Below are 23718 nucleotides of genomic sequence, written 5' to 3' on the forward strand. Positions count from 1 at the left end.
ACCCAACTTGGCTCACGGCTTACAGACCCTCTATTTTTTCCCTACATTCTTGACTATTTCAGTTCAGGAACAGTGAGACAGCAACAGGGTGAAAAGTGAGGTGTCCTCCAGACTCCTCTCTACTCCCAAAACACTGAGCTTACTCTCTCCACATTGCCTTCTGCACTTTTCTTCACCTGTGTAAACACTCTATATCCCTTATGTTTCAGGAAACATCAGATCCCCTTTTCTCAATGCCACCCATCACATTTCTCGCCATCTGTATTACTGCTTCGGGCACACAGATCTTCCGCCCACTATTTTGTACTTAAAGTGTGCACATCTCATTTCCTCAATGACATAATAAACTACTGAGTCAGGAAGTACACTAATATTGTTTTATATTCCTTGAAGTAAAACAAAATATAAGTCACAGGAAATATTTAATAGTTTCTAGAGTATGAACAGATTGTACTTGTGCTTTTTTCTGTCGATATATATGTTTATGAGAATTTTGTTTGTGCAACTGTTAGGTAGCTAGTCAGACAGAATCGAGTCCTGTCCCATCCATCCCTGATGGAGTCATCCTCCTCCCTCTCACTGGGACACTGACCAAAACATGCCCAGAGATTTTCCCTTTTGTGATTAAGGACCACCAAGTTCCCAGCCTTATCAGGCCCAAGTATAAGGTCAAAAACACAGCCGGGCTTTCCAAACTGCTAACACTACCTGGCACATGAGTGTCAAGACCTAAGAGGTGAACCAAAATGACCTAGGTTCATTACACCATATTTATAAAATATAATAAAGTGGTATTCTGGGTTTTGCCTCCTACCCATGGGTTTTGCTTGGGTGCTTATAGGTAGGTGCCTGTGCACAAAAAGAAAAGTTAGATAACCTAAAGCTGTCAATCACCTTGTCAATCAAATGATGCAGGACACAGGGAGGGACCCCCCCTCACTGTGGGGCTGCTTCTGTTTTCCAGCCAGATAGCCCAGTCTATTCTTTTCAGGAGTGTACTTTAACTTGCTTTGTTTGATAAAACTCTGGCTGCTTGAAGCTGCTCTGTCTCTTATTTGAATTCTTTCCTTCGGGGGACAAAAGGACCAAGGAATTGTAACACTACCAATAATCTAAGACTATAAGCTCATTCTTGGAACAGATAATAACTGTACAGTATGCTTAAATTTTGTCTTTTTAAGAATAAGATTAAGGGAGGGTGTGGCCAGGTGGCGGAGTAGAAATATCCTGAGTTCATCCCTTCCTACAGACACAGCAAAATTATAACTACTCACAGAGCAACTATATGAGAATGTCCCAAACACTCTCAGATAAGATTTTACACATCTAAAGACATAGAGAAGGAACCACGGTTAAGATGGGTAGAACGGGAAATGACATGACCTAGTCAAGACCCACTCACTCAAGTCAGTGACCCATAAATGGGAGGATAATCACAACTGGAGAGCTTCTCCCTAAGAAGTGAGGAGTTCAAGCCCCATGCCAGGATCCCCAGCCCAGGGGTCCTACACCAAGAAACCCTCAAATATCTGGTTCTGAAGGCCAGAAGGGCTTGGGTACAGGAGAGTTAAGAGGGCTGCAGGAAACAGAGACTCAACTGGGAAGAGTGTGTGCAAAAGCTCACACACTCTGAGATCCAGGGCAGAGGCCACAGTTTGAAAGTAGCCTGGATCAGACCTATTTTCTGATCTTGGAGAGGCTCCCAGAGAGACAGGAAAGCTGGCCCTGGGGACACAGGTGCTGGTGGCAGCAATTTGGGGGAGCTCACTCTACCATAAGGACAATGGTGCTGGCAAGCATCATTTTGGTCTACCTTCTAGATTATTAGTGCCAAGGGCTTACCTGCCAACCAGTGGCCCAGCAGCAGCCCTGTGCTCCACCTGGGCCACACAGACAGCCATGTGGGAAACCTATCCCAACCTCTAGCCCGACCACAGCCACTGTGCAAGGCACGGCTATTCAGCCAAACAGGCCAGGGGCCAGCCCTGCCTACCAGACTGCCTACAGTTCTCTGGCCACCACAACAGACAGGGGTCACAGCCCATATTGGGGCTATATGGGCCCACTGAGCATATAGCTGTGATAACAGGAGTGGAGTGAACTACTGGGCCCCATAGGATGTCAACTGCATAAAGCCACTTCTCCAAGATCCAGAAACATAACCAACCTACGTTAAATACATAGAAGTAACTATGGAAAATTGAGCAAAATCAGGAAACAAAGAAATATGTTCCAAACAAAACAAGACAAAATACCTCAGAAAAGAACTAAACGAAGTGCAAATAAGCTACCTGATACAGAGTTCAAGGTAATGATCATTAAGATTCTCAACAAGCTTGGGAGAAAAATTAGCTGAACATTGTGAGAATTTTAACAAAGAGTTAAACAAACCATAAACAAACAAACAAAAGACAGTGAACCAGGCAAGGCAAACAAAAACAAAAATTAATAAATGGGATAGGAGTTCCCGTCGTGGCGCAGTGGTTAATGAATCCGACTGGGAACCATGAGGTTGCGGGTTCGGTCCCTGCCCTTGCTCAGTGGGTGAACGATCCGGCATTGCCGTGAGCTGTGGCGTAGGTTGCAGACGCGGCTCGGATCCCACGTTGCTATGGCTCTGGCGTAGGCCAGTGGCTACAGCTCCGATTCAACCCCTAGCCTGGGAACTTCCATATGCCGCGGGAGCGGCCCAAGAAATAGCAACAACAACAACAACAAAAGATAAAAGACAAAAAATAAATAAATAAATAAATAAATAAATAAATAAATAAATGGGATACATCAACTAAAAAGCTTTTACACAGTGAAGGACACCATCAACAAAGGAGGCCTACCAAGTGGGAGAAGGTATTTGCAAATGAACTACCCAGTAAAGGGCTAATATGTAAAATATACAAAGAACTCATACAACTCAACATCAAAAAAACCAAATGACTTCATTTAAAAAGTGGGCAGAATACCTGTACAGACATTGTTTCAAAGTCATACAGATGGTCAACGGACACATGAAAAGATACTCAAAATCACTAATCATCAGGGAAATGCAAATCAAAACCACAATGAGCGACTACCTCATACCTGTCAGAACAGCTATTTTCAAAAAGATAACAAATAGGGAGTTCCTAATAGGCTCAGTGGTTAACGAATCCTACTAGGAACCATGAGGTTGTGGGTTCGATCCCTGCCCTTGCTCAGTGGGTTAAGGATCCGGCGTTGCAGTGAGCTGTGGTGTAAGTTGCAGACGTGGCTCAGATCCCGCATTGCTGTGGCTCTGGCGTAGGCCGGCGGCTACAGCTCTGATTGGACCCCTAGCCTGGGAACCTCCATATGCCGCAGGAGTAGCCCTACAAAAGGAAAAAAAAAAAAAAAAAAGATAACAAATAAATACTGATGAGGACGTAAAGAAAGGAAACCCTTGTGTACTGTTTCTGTGATTGTAAACTGGGTGCAACCACTATCGAAAACAGTATGGAGACGCCTCCAAAAATTAAAAATAGAACTACCATGTGATCCAACAATTCCACTTTGAGGTATTCACCTGAAGAAAACAAAAATAGTAAGTAACTGGAAAGATATATATGCACCCCTATGTTCACTGCAGCATTATTTACAACAACCAACATATGGAAGAAACCTGTGTCCACCAATAGATGAATGGATAAAGAAGATGTGGTGTGTATATACATACATACATACATACATATATATACACACACAATGGAACATTACTAGGCATAAAAAAGAATGAAATCTTGCCATTTGCAACAACATAGATGGACCTAGAGGGTATCATGCTAACTAAAATAAGCCAGAGAATACAAATACCATATGACTCATATGTAAAATCCAAAGAAACAAAACAAAATGAAAACAGAGATACACAGAACAAACAGGAGGTTGACAGGGGGGTAAGGGGTGAAGATGGACAAATTAGGTGAATAGTTAAGTGGTACAAATCTCTAGTTAAAATAAATAAGCCATGGGGATATAACATACAGCACAAAGCCAATACTGTAGTAAGTTTGTATGGAGACAGACGGTTAAAGGACTTTTTGTGGTGATCATTTTATAAAGAATGCAAACCTCAAATCATTACACAGAGCTCCTGAAACATAATACTATACATCAACCTTATTTCAATTAAAAAGGGGGAGAAATGAATTTAAAAGCTTCCAGTGTGGCACGCATAAATTACGGTTTTATCAGAAATACTAAAATCATTCCATGTATTTTTACAGTTGCCTAAATATCCAATCTACTTTCTTATATTTCTGAATCAAAAGGCATTAAATAAACATTTCTTTGTTCACAATAAACACTGGATGAGGCAAAAGTGAAAATAACTTGAAAAAATGTAAAATAATAAAAATATTTTCTTTTGGTAAAAGAAGAAAAGTGTCAAAAGCTATTATAACTGGCAAGAAGGTAAACTTAGCCAACATATGTAAGTATAAATGTAAAGGGGGGAAACTGAGCATAAAATTGTATTTTTATGTAATAGACACATATACACAACATGATCACAATAATGAAAAACAAAGATGACTAATTTGAAATAAAGCAAGAGTATTTTCTTCTATAATAATGCTCAATTTCATTTCAGTAAAATGTTAGTAAGAAAATATGGAAAGAATAGCCCAGATCTGCATACATTTTTAAAAACCTCCCTACCAGAGTTCCCATTGTGGCTCAGTGGTAATGAACCTGACTAGAATCCATGAGGACATGGGTTCAATGCCTGGCCCCACTCAGTGGGTTAAGGGTCCTCCAGCATTGCTGTGAGCTGTGATGTAAGTCACAGATGCGGTGCAGATCCCATGCTGCCATGGTTGTGGCTGCAGCTCCAATTTGACCTCTAGCCTGGGAACTTCCATATGCCACAGGTGAGCCCTAAGAAAACCACAAAAAGCCTCCATACCTAAAACAACATACCTGTAAACATGGCGTGAAAGTAAGGACTACAGGCAGCCAGCACCACTCTATGAGCAGAGATTTCCATGTCTTCAGCTACAATTGTGACATCACACAGCAAATTCTGACTGTTTACAAGACAAAGAGAAAAAATTTTAATAACAGTAAATGTATTGAACATCTTGAACATTCTATGCAAAAATTTTACAATTTTTGCCCAATTTTCCAAAGTTGAGACTAACTAAAAGCTGCCATTCTTTTTTTTTTTTCCTTTCGCCATGCTTATGCATACAGATGTTCCTGGGATCAAACCCAAGCCATAGCAGTGACAATGTTGAGTTCTTTCTTAACCACTACATCACCAAGGAACTCCCAAAACTGCCATTCTTAAGAATGGCATGAAGCACATGGTAAAGAGTTTTGACACAAGCCAGGATGCCTTGGCCCTCACTAGAATCTTGCCTTTGTTTAAGAGAAATCTTTCCAAACTTGATTTCTGATTTCTCAATCTAATGAAAATTACTGACAAAACCATCAATGGAGTGTAAGAGCAGAAGTTGTTTGCATCAGCAGAAAGGGCAGATGGCAGTAGATGCTAACACAAAGACAAAATAAAATACATGTAGAAAACTAAACTGAGTCAAAGTGTCCAAAATACACGCACACAGAAAATACCCTAGGTCACCAAAGATAAAATTACATTCAATTACAATTGCTGCTTAAAAGGCACTTGAGCACTTGAAGTATAACTTAGAACATTTTTCCAGTGTAAAATATCTAATTCATCAGAGCCAAAAATACTACCATATATAAAATTTAAAAGCATTGTTACCTGAAAACAATTATTTAGCAAACATAATTATACCTCCAGTTCTAAAATATCCATTTTAATCCATTAAAAACATGCAGTGAATACTTTTCTCATGCTATATAAGCTGCTAGATGACTCTCCAGCTAAATAAGAATTTCACAGTGTATCTTTTTTGGTGAAAAAGGTTGCTGATGCTAATTCCAGAAACAAGAAGGGGCTGGTTTGAAATCCTAACACCAGCCTTACTTACCATTAATCACGTCATTAAAGACTGAAAAAGGTGTGAGGAACCCAAGGTCCTTTCCAACCTACAAAGTCTTTGCACTAAATGTGTACAGTGTACACAGGTCTTGATGGACCTCCTCCTCCACCATTCTGCCTATTTCCTAAAATGGTGCCTGCTGGCTTCCATAATTTCTAGAAGCTTCTGAGCAACATTTTCGCATTTAACTCAGTCCTTGAGTGTTTCACTGTTCACAAACTTATTTCTGTGGAGTTCATACCAAAACTTCTGTTGATCCTATTGGTACTACTGTCCCTCCAGTCTAGGAGAAACTGTGAGAAAAGGGGCCAGCTCAGCCCTGGTGATGAGCTCACTGTGCTCTGCAAATTGAAGCATGGGTCAAAACTGCCATATGAGACATCAACCAGGTCATGTAGACTTTCTGAGTAGACTCGTAAGGAGGCGGCACATCACTCATCTGTAATTCCTCCAGATCAGTGGGGAAAACTGACAAAGTCCATCGTCTACTCTGAGCATATCCAACCACTCTGTAATTCTATGACTTCCACAGGTTGATAAATAACTCGGGGGAGTCAGCGGTATTTTCAGGAAGGTGTTATGCAGGAGCTCCACTAGCATATATTATTTCACTTAGACCCTGCCAAATTCTTATGAAGTACATGTTCTTGTTATTTTCACCCTTAAAATTTATAGCTGGGAAACCAGGGGGAAGACGACTGAGCAGTGTGATGTCACAACTAGTGGCAATGTCAGGATTCAAATCTGTGGAGGCTAGCTCCAGAGCCTCTTACACTACACAAGACAACCTAAAGCTGTGCCTTTTAAGACCTGTTAAAACCTGAACAAATCAGGGAATAGAAAGTATAAATAATAAACATCACCCATTCATTATTTGACATATTGTATACTGAAACTACCTTTTAAAGTTCTGTATATAGTTTATAGAAGGCCCAGTTTTAGTGGGTTTTTAGTACTCCCTCTACAAGAACAGTGAGAGACATCAAATTCAATAAAGCCTGCAAGATTACCTCTGCCCTTAAGGAGACTAGCAGAAAGGACTGCCAATGCAAGGATTATGGGACAAAGTGGAAAGTGCCAGAGTAAAGATGCTAGGAGAACAGGAGAGTATCTAAACCAGACTAGGGGTCAGAAAAGGCTTCCTGCAGCTACTGACCTTAGTTGAGTTCTGAACACAAGCGTTAGCTGGATGGAGAAGGAGCAAGAGGAGCCCACACAGAAAGAGCAGCTAGTGCTGCTGGGAAGAGACCTGAAGCAGCAAAGCATGATTGGGCCTGTGGACCAGGAAGCATGTGCAAGAAGGAGAGAGGAGTGCTGGGGCCAGTAGGGCCATCCATGTGTCCCATGGTGACCAGGGCATTGAGACACAGCTCAAACATGAGACAAGTGCATCTTTATGTCCATTTTCCTTTTGTCAGTAATCTTTCCTAGTTTCAAGATGGAACTTGAGTGGAATTACACTTAACATCTCAAAATTACAGAATTACATTCAGCTTCAATTACAATTACTCATTGACCCAAACCTCCTATCAGAAAACCTGCTGGCTGTCACACACTTACTTTGGCCTTACTGGCATATTAGTTGACGTCTGTTATGAGTAAGGTAAAAACACTGCCAAACCGGTTTTCAGCCACACCCAATGGTTTGGTTACATGGAGCCCAAAGGCATGCAAGCCACCTCACAGATCAAGGACATACTTAGTTTCAGTGTTCAATTTGTTCTCTTTGTCTCCAGCAATAACATATTTTTAAAACAGATCCCCTTACAGATGGGAGAGATCTGACCAAACTTCTTATCTGTCAGCCAGTGTGTTTATGTGCCAACCTTGGCCCTTACCTCGTCTTTCCAAGTACGCATGCTCACAAGGTGAGTGACTCTAGGTGAGAAGAGGGCCACAAATAAAATCCAACAGTTAAAATAACACATTTCTTTGAGCAGCCCATACCCAAAGTCTACATATGTCCTTACTATGTAAAAATCTAATGAGGAAATGGACTGCAGAAGGAAAAGGCTTTCAAAATAATAAAGTTGTTTACTTAGCAAAATATGCATTTATTCACTGAAACATCTAAAGTGCCTACTGGGCACCAAAGACTCTGTCAGTTTACCAAAACAAACAAGATAAAGTCTGTGATAACACAGAGTTTACAGTGGAGCCAGGGAGAGAGGCAAGCTAAGGAGTGCTTAGGAAATGAACCAATGACTATTAGGGCAAGCCCAACCTTACAGGAAAGGTCTGCAAAGGAAACTGCTCCTAAGAGGGGAATGGGAGTTACATGGGTCTTGGGTAAAACTCAGACGGTGAAGAAAAAAAAGATAGGCACTTGTCTCTTGAGTGAAATGTCATGAAAACTTGTCCTTATCAGGAAAAAAAAATGCCTGAAAATGAATCATGCCTAAGTACACCAAGGTATCCTTTGGTTTTCTGCTGTCAAATGTGTGAATTCCTAAGACTATAAAACGCTATCACTGCTGTATATATAGAAGTTTCCCTTGTCCACAGGGATGGGTTCCAAGACCTCCATGGATCCCTGAAAACCACAGAAACAAACAGGTACTATGTTATTTCCTATACAAACACACCCACAATGAAGTTTGACTTATAAATTAGGCACAGTAAGAGATTAACTGTTACTAATAACACAACAGAACAATTACAACTATACTGTAGTAAAAGTTAGGTGAATGTGGCCATGCTCCCTCTCAAAAATCTCTTATTGTACAAATCTAATTCCTTTTTCACCTTAACCAAGCAATTATCGTGCCCTGTGGATGTAACTTTCACAGTTTGAGGTGTGACAGTAGAACTAGCGCAATTTTTTTTTCCTTTTTCACAATTTTACAGAGAGAAGATTCGCTCTTACTGAAGATCTTAGCAACCTCAATATAACAATTTTTTTTTCTCTTTTACTAAGTCAAGAACATTCACCCTTTTCACTTGAAGGAAGCACTTTACAGCTTCTTTTTGGTATGTCTGAATTGTAAGCATTATTTCTGAGCACTGATGAAGTAAAATAAGGGTCACTTGAATATCAGCAACTGTGATACTACAAGAGCTGACCTGATACTGGAGAAGACTACTCAGGGACTAAGGGCCGGGACATGCTGGACAGGTGATTCACATCCCAAGCAGGACAGAGCAGGATGGTGGGATTTCATCACACTACTCAGAATGGTGCTTAATTTAAAACTTGTGAATTGTTTATTTCTGAAATTTTCCATTTAATATTTTCAGACTGTGGTTGACCACAGTAACTGAAACCTCAGATAAGGGGGGACTAATGTATGTATACCTTCTTAAAGTAAAATGTACCATCAGGCTCTGAGATATCAAAAATAATTGGTAGTTCATGAAACAAAAATTTACTTTCTGAAGTTCCCACTGTGGCACAGTAGGTCAAGGATCCAATTGCAGAGGCTCAGGATTTTTTTTTGTTTGTTTTGTTTTTTTAGGGCCACACCTGTGGCATATGGAGGTTCCCAGGCTAGGGGTCTAATCGGAGCTATTGCTGCCGGCCTACAACAGAGCCACAGCAACACCAGATCCAAGCCGTGTCTGCAACCTACACCACAGCTCACAGCAACGCCGGATCCCCAACCCTCTAAGCGAGGCCAGGGATCCAACCCGCAACCTCATGGTTTCTAGTCAGATTCGTTTCCGCTATGCCACGATGGGAACTCCCAGAGGCTCAGGTTTGATCCCTGACTTGGGAATATCCATATGCCACAGGTGCAGCTAAAAAAAATAAGGGGGAGTTCCCGTCGTGGCTCAGTGGTTAACGAATCCGACTAGGAACCATGACGTTTCGGGTTCGATCCCTGGCCTTGCTAAGTGGGTTAACGATCTGGCGTTGCCGTGAGCTGTGGTGTAGGCTGTAGACGCGGCTCGGATCCCACGTTGCTGTGGCTCTGGCGTAGGCTGGTGGCTACAGCTCTGATTCGACCCCTAGCCTGGGAACCTCCATATGCCGCAGGAGCGGCCCAAAAATTCGCAAAAAACCAAAATAAAATAAAATAATTTAAAAAAAAATAAGAAAGGATTTACTTTCTACTGATGTGGGGGTGGTGGAAAGATACACAGCATCTGTCCATCTTTGTCCCTCAGTGCCAGGCTGAGATCTGGACACACTCCTGCCACACGGAGCAGAGTCTGAATAATAGCCAAGGTGCCAGGCTGGTGAGATGCACTCCAGCCAGAGACCACAGGGCAAACACAAGCCACAGCCTAGGAATGTGCCCAAAGGCATCTTTGGGATAGCATCAGGTGTTAGGATAAAGAAACAAGAGTGGGTAGAGGGAGTAGGATGGACAAAGAGTTTGGGGTTTGTAGATGCAAACTATTACATTTAGAATGGATAGGCAATGAGGTCCTACTGTACAGCACAGGGAACTATGTCCAGTCTCTTGGGATAAAGCATGATGGAGGATGGTACGAAAGAATGTGTATATTCATATGACTGGGTCACTGTGCTGTGTAACAGGGAGTGGCCCAGCACTATAAATCAACTATAATTTTTAAAAAAATGTTAAGTAGCAGCACACAAAAAAACTGATGTGTGGTTGGATTACAGCATTGTGCCAATTTCGGCAGTGCGGCAGTGACCCAGCCACACGTATACATGCATTCTTTCTCTCATGTTATCTTGAGTCTTGTTCTGTCCAGGAGGTTGGCTATGGGTCCCCTGTACAGTGGGACCTCATTGCTTATCCAAGTTTCATACTTTTAATAGAAGTGAAAAGTTGGCATTCAGTCCTTTATTTGTAAAAACATATGGTAATTATAAAAGATGCATTTAAATATTTTAATGTACCATGGGCTGAATTTAGACACAAATGCATTGTCCCATTTTTTTTTTTTTTTGCAGAAGTTCATCCTATAAGGTCTGTACGATTATAAGACACATTTTTATTTTTTAATTTGAAATTTTTTTTTTATTAAAGTATAGTTGATTTACAAAAAATAAAAAGGAAAAAAGAAACAAAAGGAAGTTCCTATTGCAGCACAGCAGAAAATGAATTCAACTAGTATCCATGAGGATGCAGGTTTGATCCCTGGCCTCACTCAGTGGGTTGGGGATCCAGCGTTGCCATGAGCTGTGGTGTAGGTCAGACATGGCTCCGAGCTCCCATTGCTGTGGCTGTGGTGTAGGCCAGCAGCTGTAGCTGCTATTCAACCCCTAGCCTGGCAACTTCCATATGCCACGGATGAGGCCCTAAAAAGCAAAATAAATAGATAGATAGATAGATAGATAGATAGATAGATAGATAGATAGATAAAAGAGTGAGACATAAAAAGAAGTTAGGCAAAAGGTTAGAAGCCAAGGAAGTTGAAAACTAGTGAGGAAGCAGACAGGGAGGCAGACAGAGTTGTGTGCAGCTGCTTCATGGGGTGCTGGCTGCTGGCATGAAGGGAGGTGAGGGACAAGCTGTTTTAACGGCAAAAGGCTTCCTGACTGCTGATTTCAATCAGTCATATTTAACCAAATCTCCTATAACTGATAATGTCATTTAACAGACAAGGGAGATGAAACTTAGTTAAAAATGTCAATAATCTTGAAGAGCAACACAACTCCATGACAAATGCCACAACTGTCTTTCTTTTCTTCTTAAAACTATGATGGTTTGAATTTGAATTTCTGTGGCAGTTAAGCACCGGGAAAACCTAGCATCTGGGTTTACTAATAAGTAATAATACCTGAGAGGAGATGAAAAGAATAAACAGAAATAAAGCAAAAGAAGATATTAGCAACAAGGAAAAGATGACAGGCAGGAGGCAAAGTGGAGAGATGAGGATTTCAGAGAAGGAAGAAAACAGTAATAGCAGTGAGTTTCTAAAGGTGTGACAAAGGCTTGACTACATGGAGAAAATGTAGAGTATGTACAAAGAAAACTTCCTCATTAAAAGTTATTAAAAAAAAAAAAACTTGGTGAAACAAAATATGAGCTAGATACTCTTAGCTACAATAATTTAAAATAAAAGCAGCAAAGCACCCTGAACAGGCTAGGCACCCAGCAACCCAGGCAAAGTGAAAAAACTGAAACAAATTCATTCACTGCTATCCACTCCTCACATCTTTGAAATGTTTAATAATGCTATCCAAACTCAATAAACACATTCTAATAAGAAATATACCACAAGTGCTTAAGATACACTACAAAAGATTACCAGTTAAACTGAGCCTGTGAACTTCAAAATGTCTCAAATGTTCTTAAATAAACAGGCTTGCTTGATTTGGGGACTCTTCCCAACTGCTCTGTCCTTCAAGGAATATTTTATATTCTACTTTAGTACAACACAAAAAACAAAATAATCTGACATTTTATTTCTATAATATATATAATGTATATTATACATATGTGATTAAAAAAATCCACACCCTGTGTAGATTCCTAACATCGATTTTAAAAACCGTGATAAAGCTATGGAGAAAAAGGCAGTCTCACTTCAGTTAGTTGTTTAATTCTCTTGCCACCTAAGCAATGAAGTACAAATAACCAAAGAAGAGCCACAGCTCAGTTTTCATAGATGCAGAGCAGAGAGAATCCTAGCAGTGATCTGAGGCCACAGTACCTCAAAGTCCTGGGGGAAAAATACAGTAAGCATTTCCTTGAGACAGATCTTCAGGCTCTTTCTTTAGATTATCTTCTGGAATGTAAGAACTGCTGTTATAACTGAACTTAATATTTACAACTTCTGTGGGATATATAGGCAAACATTCTAATCACTTCACAGGATTTACCCTTACTAACAACTTTCAACTCCTAAATGTAACTTAAGGATCAAACTTGTCTTCCTTGTAAACAAATAATACTCTACCCCCACTGATGCTTATTGAAGTTTTTAAAACTCAGGTCTGGTCTTATCCCATATGCTAGAAAACAGATGTCTTGGGGTTTTGGGGGTTTCTTTTTTTTTTTTTTTTTTGGACTTTTGTCTGTTTCAGGGCTGCACCCACGGCATATGGAAGTTCCCAGGCTAGGGGTCTAATTGGAGCTGTAGCCACCAGCCTACACCAGAGCCACAGCAACGCCAGTTCCGAGATGCATCTGCGACCTACACCACAGTTCACGGCAACGCCAGATCCTTAATCCACTAAGCGAGGCCAGGGATCAAACCTGCAACCTCATGGTTTCTAGTTGGATTCATTTCCGCTGCACCACAATGGGGAACTCCAGTGTTGTTTTTTTTTTTGTTTTTGTTTTTTTTAATTTATTTTAAAGGCAAAATGTTATATTTGACAGTTCCTTTTTGGTCATCTCAAAAAGCTCACTGTGTAATGTCCTCAAGCAAATGTGTGTCAGGGAACAGCCTACTTCTGTCTCCTCCACAGGCCCAATACAGTGTACTGTACATAATGAGCACTCTGTAAAGGCCTGGTTTTGAAAATGTTAGTTTGCTAGTGCTTTAAAACCTTCTTCCCCTGCCGAGCCATGCCTAGGAAATGTAAAGAGCTGAATCCCTGTCAGGGCTGTGCTGCTGCACTAGACTCGCCTCTCATTACACTGCTGGCTGCTCTTCTGACATCATTAGTCTTAAATGCTACTCCCTTTCTCAAAAACGTTTGCTGATTCCCACTGCCCATGGAGTTATCACACTGTTTTAGCCTGCTGGAATTCTGACCTTTTCTACAGACTCCTCAGTGTGAACTCTTGATTCACTTGACCAATAAGTTACATTTCTCCTGTTCCTTGCTTGTGCAATTATCCAGCCCAGAAACTGCCTTTCCTTTCTAGCCTTTTTTTCTTTTTGTCTTTTAGGGCTGCACCTGAAGCATATGGAAGTTCCCAGGCTACAGGCCAGCCTACACCACAGCCACAGCAATGCAGGATCTGAGCCATGTCTGCCACCTACACCATAGCTCACGGCAATGCCAGATCCTTAACCCACTGAGCAAGGCCAGTAATTGAACCTGCATCCGTGCTTATGGACATTAGTCTGGTTCATTACCACTGAGCCACGATGGTACCTCCCTCTCCAGTCCTTTGTGTGAACCCTACTCCACCCCTATCAGGCCCTCCTGGAACCACCTCTGTGAATCCTCCTGTGAGAATCCCTTCAGCCCCCAGTTTGCACGCAAGCTCCACCACTTCATCCTCTTCTCTGCACTTCTGTGCAATCGGTCACTCGAAGGGAAGGAGCCAAGTCAGCACCAGCTCTGGCTCCTAACCAGCCTTCTGGGCATCCTGGCTGACTTCAAAGGAGAAACAGGTCCTTACAAATACTTAATGGATACACTGTTTAGAAGTGACTGCGGGGGTTTTTAAACCAAATAATTTCAAGTTATTCATGCTCATATTGGGCTGGGACATAGAGCTACACCTCGGTCTCCTGTTTGAAAGAAACAAAAAACTAGTTTAAAGAAAATGCCACATTTCTTTTCTATAAACCAAACCAACTCTAAAACTTAAACCTTAAGAAACTGTTGTCCTCCTAGTCCCACAATCACAACTTAACACTAACTATACTGGAAGAAGAATGACTTTTACTCCTAAAATTTCACTTTCATCAGCCAAAAATTCTTAAAAACACTCTCCGTGTGTACAGCTGTTATTCTACCTACTAGAGGTGCAGCCCAAGAGCAGAATGGACAGGACCAGGATGTTCCCCCTTCCCCGAAGTCAGGAAACCACTCTCAGCTACCCATTTCTGGCAGCAGGAAGCTGATGCAAGGATAGGAAATAATAAAGAACTTTCAGCTGTACAAGAAGTAGGCCTCCTCAGAGAGGTCTTTTTTTTTTTTAAGAATTATTCAAATTGTCAATAAGGGGTAAAAGAGAATGACATTAAAAACAAACAAACAAAAAAGGAATCCTAATGAGCCCCAAAGAGAGTTCATCTTTTTAAAAGCACTGGTAGTCAGTAACTTTATTAGAACAATTCTTGTGGACTTGGCAGCCAACACTGTCAGCTCTTCAAAGGTCATCCTTCATCAACTATTGGCCGGGTTACACATGCTTGCTACTAAAACGGTGCAACACAAACAACAAAAACATACTGTTTGACAGCCTTACAGTTCACCCCCAAAAATGGGACAAACTGTTGAATGAAGGATAAAACTAAGTAACCTGAGGATGAGACAAGGGCACCACGTGACCTGCAGGTGCTCAGGAAAGCCTGCACAGACTAAGAGAAAGCCAGGGCAGCCATGAACCTTACTATGCATTCTGTTCATGCCCTTCATTTTATAGTTAAGGCTCAAAAAGGAAAATGACTGGCCCAAAGCCAAAGACTTTGTCCTAAACTTCAGGTCATTCACCCCAGGGGAAGAAGAGCTAGGTGTGGCCTTCCAGGCAATTAGTGAGTCAGGCCTGGGGCAACAGGGGCCCGTTTGCACATCAGCGGAAGGCATGGCTACCAGCACCACAGGAGTGGGGGAAAAGGCAACAAGAAGAGATCTATTAAAAGTCAGTCTTTCTAGACTTTTCAAAGAAAAAGTAAACCATTAAAGATTTCAGTCTCAAAATAACCAGACTATTTTTCTTACCTTTCTCTCAGTGTCACTTAACAATCACTGCATTTTATATCCTAATAAATACTTTTGCAATGAGATTAACAAACCGAAACAGCATAACAGGACTTGCTGTATTTCACAGCTACATTTTCTCCCCCAAAATAAATGAAAACATTCTTACTAAAAATGTTGTCAGAGAGGCACCAAGAAACAAATTAAATATCCACTATTAAGTTTAACATTTTCTTTTTTGTGTGTGTGAGCCTTTATTTTACTTTATATAACACTTAAGTATGTAAAGATGTAAAGCCCTCCACCCTACTGCCCCATACCTCACCCCACACCTCATACCCCAACACCTGCTTCCCACCATCTGATCCCAATCCCACCCCTTCTAGTTAATACCCTATTTGCTAAATGTCTTTCCAGACTTTTTTTTTCCTTATTCAAATATAAATCTATAATACACACAGCATACATATACACTTATAGAACCTTTGGAGGTTTTGTTTCAAAAAAACACAACTGGCTACCATATTTTTTTTTCATTGAACAGTCTTCACCAGATACCAGTAGCATACCCTACCCTAAAAGACTGTGACAACCACAAATGTCTTTACACATTGCCACATGTCCACTGGGTGACAAATATGCCCCTGGTTGGGAATCATGGAGGCAGTGAGGTACTTAGGAGTAGTCAGAACAAGGGTAAGAGAGTTGCAAGTTTAATATTTTCTTGTTTCTCTCTCTCCAGTCCACTCTCCACAGAGCAGCCAGAGTGTTCTTTTCAAAACACAAATTTAATCAAGCCAGCTCCCACTGGCTTCTCCCATGGCAACTCCCGATGAAGACCAAAACGTAGAAGGCCCTAAGAATGCTGGCCCTCACCCAGCCACTCAGCCTCCTCTTGCCATGACCCTCTGGCCACCACTCAGCTCCTCCAGGAGGCTAGCTCCTACCCACCACAAGACTTAGGCACTGCCATTTCCTATGATTCACTTTACTTCCTTATTTCTGTTTTCCTTTTGATCTCAGCACAATTATCCTTCTCAGGGAAGCTTTCCCTCACCACTGTTTTATTTTTGTTTGTGTTTGTTTTGGCCACACCCATAGCAAGTGGGAACTCCCAAGCCATGGATCAAAGCCATGCCACAGGAGCAACCCAAGCCACTGCAGTGACAAAGTCAGATCCTAAACCTACTGCACTCTAAGGTAACTCCTCCCTGACCACTGTTATCAATCTCCACAGCCTCTATGTGGCAGTTACTCCCATTAAAATTTACAGTAAGTTATCTGTGTGATTTTTTGAGTAGTACCTGCTTCTTGTAAGCAACCATAAGCCCCATGAGGGCAGCAACCATGTCCGTTTTGGCTCACTACTGTATCTCCAGCACCTAGCCTATAAACACTTATTGAATCTTTAATTAAAGAAGAAACAAACAAACAATGGAACAAAAAAGGGGACATAGCACAAAAAATTTAATCCATTCCTTTCATAGTTTTAAATTCATGTACTTTCACAAAAGTAATGATGGGAAAATATATGTCTTACAACAAGTGCTAAGAGAGCAAAATCATGAATGTTAATACATACGGTTTTTTAATTTAAAAAAGCTACCCATGGAGTTCTCATTGTGGCTCAGCGGAAATGAATCTGACTAGCATCTGTGAGGATGCAGGTTGAATCACTGGCCTCACTCAGTGAGTTAAGGACCTAGCATTGCTGTGAGCTGTGGTATAGGTTGCAGATGTGGCTCGGATCCAGTGTTGCTATGGCTGGGGTGTAGGTAAGCAAATACAGCTCCAATTAGACCCCTGGCCTGGGAACCTCCATATGCCACAAGTGCAGCCCTAAAAAAACAAAATAAATAAATAAACAAATAAATAAGCTGCCCAGATGGGATTTAAGATGGCAGAATAGAAGGACTGGAATTCACTTTCTCTCATAAAAGCAACAAAATTACAATCAACTGCTGAACAACTTTCAACTAAATAGACTGAAAACATTCAAAAAAGTTATCCTACTCCAGAAGACAAAGAGAAGGCCACAATGAAATGGTAAGAAGGGTGATTACACGATATAAGCAACCACATGCACACCGGGTGGGCAGCCCATAGACTGGAAAGTAATCACACCTACAGGAGTGAGAGTTCTGAGCCCCATGCCAGGTCCCCATGCCTGGGGATCTGGCACTGAGAAGAGGAATGCTGGAGCATTTGGGGTTGAGGGTAAGCAAGGCTTGTGCACAGGAGCTCCACAGGACTGGGGGAAATGGAGACTCCACTCTCGAAAGGCACACACAGGCTATCATGTGCACTGGGTCCCAGAGCAAAGCAGAGACTCCATAAGAATCTGGGTCAGACCTGCCGTGGTTCTTGAAGGATCTCCTGGGAAAACAGGAGGAGACTGTGGCTTGTTGTGGGGGGAAACATTGGAGGCAAAGGTCTCAGGAATAATCAACAGTGTGAACTCCTCCAGAGGTGGCCATTTTGGAAAACTCTGGGCCCATCTATCAGGGCTGAGAAGCTCCAGGCCAAACGATAATCCTGATGGGACCACAGCCCTACCCATCACAAAACAGGCTGCCTAAAGACCCCCTGGCACAGAGCCAACTCTATTCTTACCCATAGACGAAGCCCACCCACAAGAGTGATAAGAATCAGCTTCACCTACCAATGGGCACACACCAGTCCCTCCCATCAGGAAGCCTACAGCAAGCCCCTGTACCAACACCAGCCACAAGGGGGGCCAACATCAGAAGCAAGAGAGGCTACAAAACTATTGTCTGAAAAATGGAGATCACACAAAAAATCTATAGGAAAGGAAAAGGCAGAGAATTAAGATTCAAATAAGGAAACAAGAAAAAATCTCCAGAAAAATAGCTAAGTGATCTGGAGACTATCAACCTCCATGAAAAAGACTTTAGACTGGTGATAGCAAAGATGATTCAAGATCTTGGAAATAAACTGGAGGCAAAAGATTGACAAATTATAAGAAATACTGAGAAAAGAAAAAGATTTAAACCTCAAGCAAGCAGAGATGCAAAATACAATCATTGAAATAAAAAAATTCACTAGAAGCAACCAACAATAGAATACAGGAGGAAGAAGAACAAATAAGTGAGGAGGAAATCACTGATTTGGAAAAGAGAAGAGAAAAAAGATTGAAAAGAAATGAAGAGTCCAAGAGAACTCTGGGACAATGTTAAACTCACCAACATCCATATTATAGGGGGGCCAGGAGGAGAAAAGAGAGAGAAAGGGCTAGAGAAAATAGCTGATGAGGTAATAGCCAAAAACTTCTGTGACATGGGGAAGGAATCACTCACTCAAATCCAGGAAGCACAAGTACCATATAAAATAAACCCAAGGAGGAACGCCTCGAGACACATATTAATCAAACTGAACAAAGTTAAAGACAAAGAGAAAATACTGAAAAGCAGCTATGGAAAAGAAGCAAATAATATACAAGGGAACCCCAATATGGTCATCAGCTGATTTTTCAGCAGAAATTCTGCAGGCCAGAAGGGAATGGCATGATATCCTTAAAGTCATAATAAGAAAAATCCTCCAACCAAGATTACTCTACCAAGAAAGGCTCTCATTCAGATTTGAAGGAGAGATCAAAGGCTTTGCAGACAAAAAAAAGCTAAGAGAATTCATCACCACTAAACCAGCTTTACAACAAATACTAAAGGAACTTCTTTAAATGGAAAAGAAAGGCCACAACTAGGAACAAAAATATCAAAAATGACAAGGCCCATCAGTAAAGGCATACATATAGCAAAGGCAGGAAATCATCCACACACAAATATGATACCAAAATCAGATATCATGAGAAGAGGGTACAAATACAGGATACTGGCGATGCATTTAATGAGAGAAGGGAAGAAAAAAGACCAACAAAAACAAATCCAAAACAATTAACAAAATGGCAGTAAGAACATACATATCGATAATTACCTTAAATGTAAATGGACTAAATGCCCCAACCAAAAGAAATAGACTGGCTGAAAAGATGCAAAAACAAGACCCATATATATGCTATCTTCAAGAGACCCACTCCAGTTCTAGGAACACAAAAAAATTGAAAATGAGAGGATATAAGAAAATATTCCATGCAAGTGGAAATCAAAAGAAAGCTGGAGTAGCAATACTCAGAGCAGACAAAATAGACCTTGAAATAAAGATGCTATAAAATAAAGAATATCGTAAGAGAGACTCTCTAACATAAACCAAAGTAACATCTCAAATCCACATCCTAGAGTAATGACCATAAAAACAAAAATAAACAAATTGGGAGCTAATTAAACTTCAGTTTCTGCATAGCAAAGGAAACCCTAAACAAAACAAAAAGACAACCCACAGAATAAGAGAAAATATTTGCAAATGAAGTGACTGACAAGAGAGTAAGCTCCAAAATATATAAACACCTCCTACAGCTCAATACCAAAAAACAACTCCATGAAAAAAATGGGCAGTAGATCTAAACAGACAACTCGCCAAAGGAGATATACACATGGACAAAAAACACATGAAAGAAGTTCAACAACACTAATTATTAGAGAAATGAAATCAAAACTACTATGAGGTATCACCTTACACAGGCCAGCATGGCCATCATCAAAAAGTCTACAAACAATAAATGCTGGAAAGGGTGTGGAGAAAAGAGTACCCTCTTATACTATTGGTGGGAATGTACATTGGTGCAACCACTAAGGAAAACACTATGGAGATTCCTCAAAAAACTAAAAATAGAATTATCATTTGATCTAGCAATCCCACTCCTGGGCATCTATGCAGGAAAAACCATGACTCAAAAAGATACATGTACCCCAATGTTCACTGCAGCACTATATACAATAGCCAAGACATGAAAGCAACCTAAATATCCATCGACAGAGGAGTGGCTAAAGAAGATGTGGTACATATGTTCAATGGAATATTATTTAGCCATAAAAAGGAATGAAATAATGGCATTTGCAGCAACATGAATGGACTTAGAAATTATCTTGCTAAGCGAAGTCAATGAGACAGCAAGGCACAAATGACCTAATCTATCACTTATGGGTGGAATCTAAAAAAAGGATACAATGAACTTCTTTTTCAAACCCACAGACTTTGAAAAACTTATAGTTATCAAAGGACACAGGTTGTGGGGGGAGGGTTGGGCTGGGGGTTTGGGATGGAAATGTTGTAAAATTGGGTTGTGATGATGGTTGTACAACTATAAATATAATAAAATTCACTGAGTTTAAACACAAAAAAAATAAGTAAATAAAAATAAAAAGGTGGAGTTACCCTCGTGGCTCAGCAGTTAATGACCCTGACCAGTATCCATGAGGACAAGAGCTCAATCCCTGGCCTCAGTGGGTTAAGGATCTGGTATTGCCATGAGCTATGGTGTAGGCTGCAGATGTGGCAATTCAAACATTGCTGTGGCTGTGGTAAGCCAGCAGCTGCAGCTCTGATTCAACCCCTAGCCTGGGAATCTCCATATGCTGTGGGAGTGGCCCTAAAAAAAAAAAAAAAAAAAGAATAAAAAAGCTACCCATTTTTCAATCAAATTTTAAAATAGCTCTTTTCATTTCAGTGACTCTTAACATATTTGAGAACTGTGGGCAGGTCACTACTTCCCCAAATAACTAATACTACCATCACCACTACCAAAGACAGAGTTAGATTTTTCTGTAAAAGTTTTCTTATATTTCACACGAATGGAAATGACAAGAAAGCAACAGCAGCAATACTCATCAGACAAGATAGATTTTAAAACAAAATCTATGACAAAAGACAAAGAAGGGCATTATACAATAACGAAGGGAACAATACAAGGGGATGTAATGCTCATTAACATACATACGCCTAATACAGGAACACCTAAATATATAAAGGAAAAGGAAACATTAACAGACATAAAGGGAAATACTGACAATAACAATAACAGACTTTAACACCCCACTGACATCAATGGAAAGATTATCCAGACCAAAAAAATAAATAAATAAGGAAACAGTGGCCTTAAGTGGCACATTGGATCTATTGGACTTACTAGATATCCACAGGACAGTCAATCTAAAACAGCAGAATACACATTCTTTTCAAGTACATAAAGAACATTCACCAGGACAGATCAAATGCTGGGCCACAAAACAAAGTCTCAACAAATTTGAGAAGATATGGATTACATCACTTTTCCAAACATAACTGTAGGAAATAAGAAATCAAATACAAAAAGAAAAATGGGAAAAGTACAAACATATGGAGACTAAATAACATACCAATGGGTCAATGAAAAAACAAATGAAGAACTCAGAAAATATCTCAGGACAAAGGAAAATGGGAACACAACTTCCAAAATCCATGGAATGTTGCAAAAGCAGTTCTAAGAGGGAAGTTAAGAGCAATACATGACTTCTTTCAGAAAAAAGAAAAACATCAAATAAATAACCTAATCTACATCTAAAAAGGAATTAGAAAAAGAACAAAGCCCAAAGTCATCAGAAAGAAGGAAATAACATAGATCAGAGAGGAAATAAGTAAAATAGAGACAAAAAAATAGAAAATATCAATAATAAAAGCTGGTTTTTGGTGCCCCTGCTGTGGTGCAGTGAGTTAAGGATCCAACATTGCTGCAGCTATGGTGCATGTTGCAGCTGCAGCTCAGATTTGATCCCTGGCCTAGTAATTACCACATGCCTTGGGTACGGCCAAAAAAAAAGGGGTGGGGTGGTTTTTTGAAAAGATAAAGTTGATTAAGAGGATACAAATAAAAAAAGACATGAAAGAAGAGAAATAACAGATACCGCAGATATACAAAAAAATCATAACAGAATACTACAAATATGTAGACAAACTAGACAACCCAGAATGGACAAGCTTCTAGAAAAAAATATAACCTGCCACAACTGAATCGAGACGAAAACAACAATCTGAAAAGACCCATCACTAGTAGTGAAACTTAATTTGTAATTAAAAAAAATCAGAACAAACAAAAGTCCAGGACAGGACAGCTTCACAGGGGAATTCTACCAAATATACAGAGAAGAGCTAACTATTTTTCCAACTATTCTAAAAAACTGAAGAGGATGGAACACTCTCAATTTCATTCTACAAGGCCAGAATTACCCTGATACAAAAAAGACACTACAAAAAAAGATTACAAGCCAACATCTCTGAGGAACATAGATGCAAAAATTCTCAACATTAGCAAACAGCAGTTTCTGTCATGGCTCAGCAGAAATGAATCTGACTAGTATTCATGAGGATGCAGGTTCAAGCCCTGGCCTCGCTCAGGGGGTTAAGCATCCAGTGTTGCCATGAGCTGTGGTGCAGTTCACAGACGTGGCTCGGATCCCACATTGGTCTAGGCCAGCAGCTCCTAGTTGGGAACCTCCCTATACTGCAGATACAGCCCTAGCAAACAAGTTCAACAATATATAAATAGGATCATATACCATGAATACACCAGGATGCAAAGATGGTCCAACACCCACATTTTTCTGTGAAAAATGTGGATAGGTATCCTGACAGAGATTTCTTTAAATTTGTAGATTGCTTTGGGTAGTGTGGACATTATAACAATATTAATTCTTCTATGAACATGGGATATCTTTCCATTTTCTTTGTATAATCTTCTTTCTCCTTTGTCATATTTTATAATTTTCAGAGTGTAGGTCTTTCACCTCTGTGGTTAAGTTTATTCCTAGGTATTTCATTCTTTGTGATGTGATTTTAAATGCAATTTTTTTTTTAATTTTCTCTGTCCAATAGTTCATTATTATTAGTGTGTAGAAAAGCAACATTTCTGTATATTACTTTTGTCTTCTTCAACCTTACTGAATTCATTTATTAGATCTATTTATAGGGGGCAAATGTTAGGGTTTTCTATATAAAGTATCATGTCAACTGCAGGTAGTAACAGTTTCACCTCTTTCCTTCCAACTTGGATTCCTTTTATTTATTTATTTATTTATTACAGCTTTTGTGATACCAAAGCTGAAGGTATCACACCCCCTGACTACAAAGCTACCATCATCAAAACAGCATGGTACTATAAAGTTTTTATCATAAATGGATGTTAAATTTTATCAAAAGTTCTTCCTGCACCTACCAAGATAATCATATGGTTTTTACTACTCTACAATTTGTTAATGTGGTGTATCACACTGATTTTCGGATACTGAAAAATCCTAACATCCTTGGGATAAATCCCACTTGATCATGGTGTACGAACCTTTTAATATACTGAGCATATAGTACTTAATAGCATTTGGTTTG

The 23718-nt window shown here is 40.2% G+C and overlaps 1 protein-coding gene across 2 annotated transcripts in view; it reads right to left on the reverse strand.

The window, feature by feature from the left end:
- KLHL2 (kelch like family member 2) overlaps positions 1 to 23718 on the reverse strand; it is a 124701-nt gene that overhangs the window by 83828 nt on the left and 17155 nt on the right. For both annotated transcript variants that reach the window (XM_047798218.1, XM_047798219.1), the window contains exon 3: positions 4933 to 5039. In XM_047798218.1, the coding sequence (XP_047654174.1) occupies positions 4933 to 5039 (107 nt within the window). The remainder of the gene's footprint in view (positions 1 to 4932; positions 5040 to 23718) is intronic.

Source organism: Phacochoerus africanus, chromosome 10 (assembly GCF_016906955.1).
Source record: "Phacochoerus africanus isolate WHEZ1 chromosome 10, ROS_Pafr_v1, whole genome shotgun sequence".
Classification (NCBI taxonomy): domain Eukaryota; kingdom Metazoa; phylum Chordata; class Mammalia; order Artiodactyla; family Suidae; genus Phacochoerus; species Phacochoerus africanus.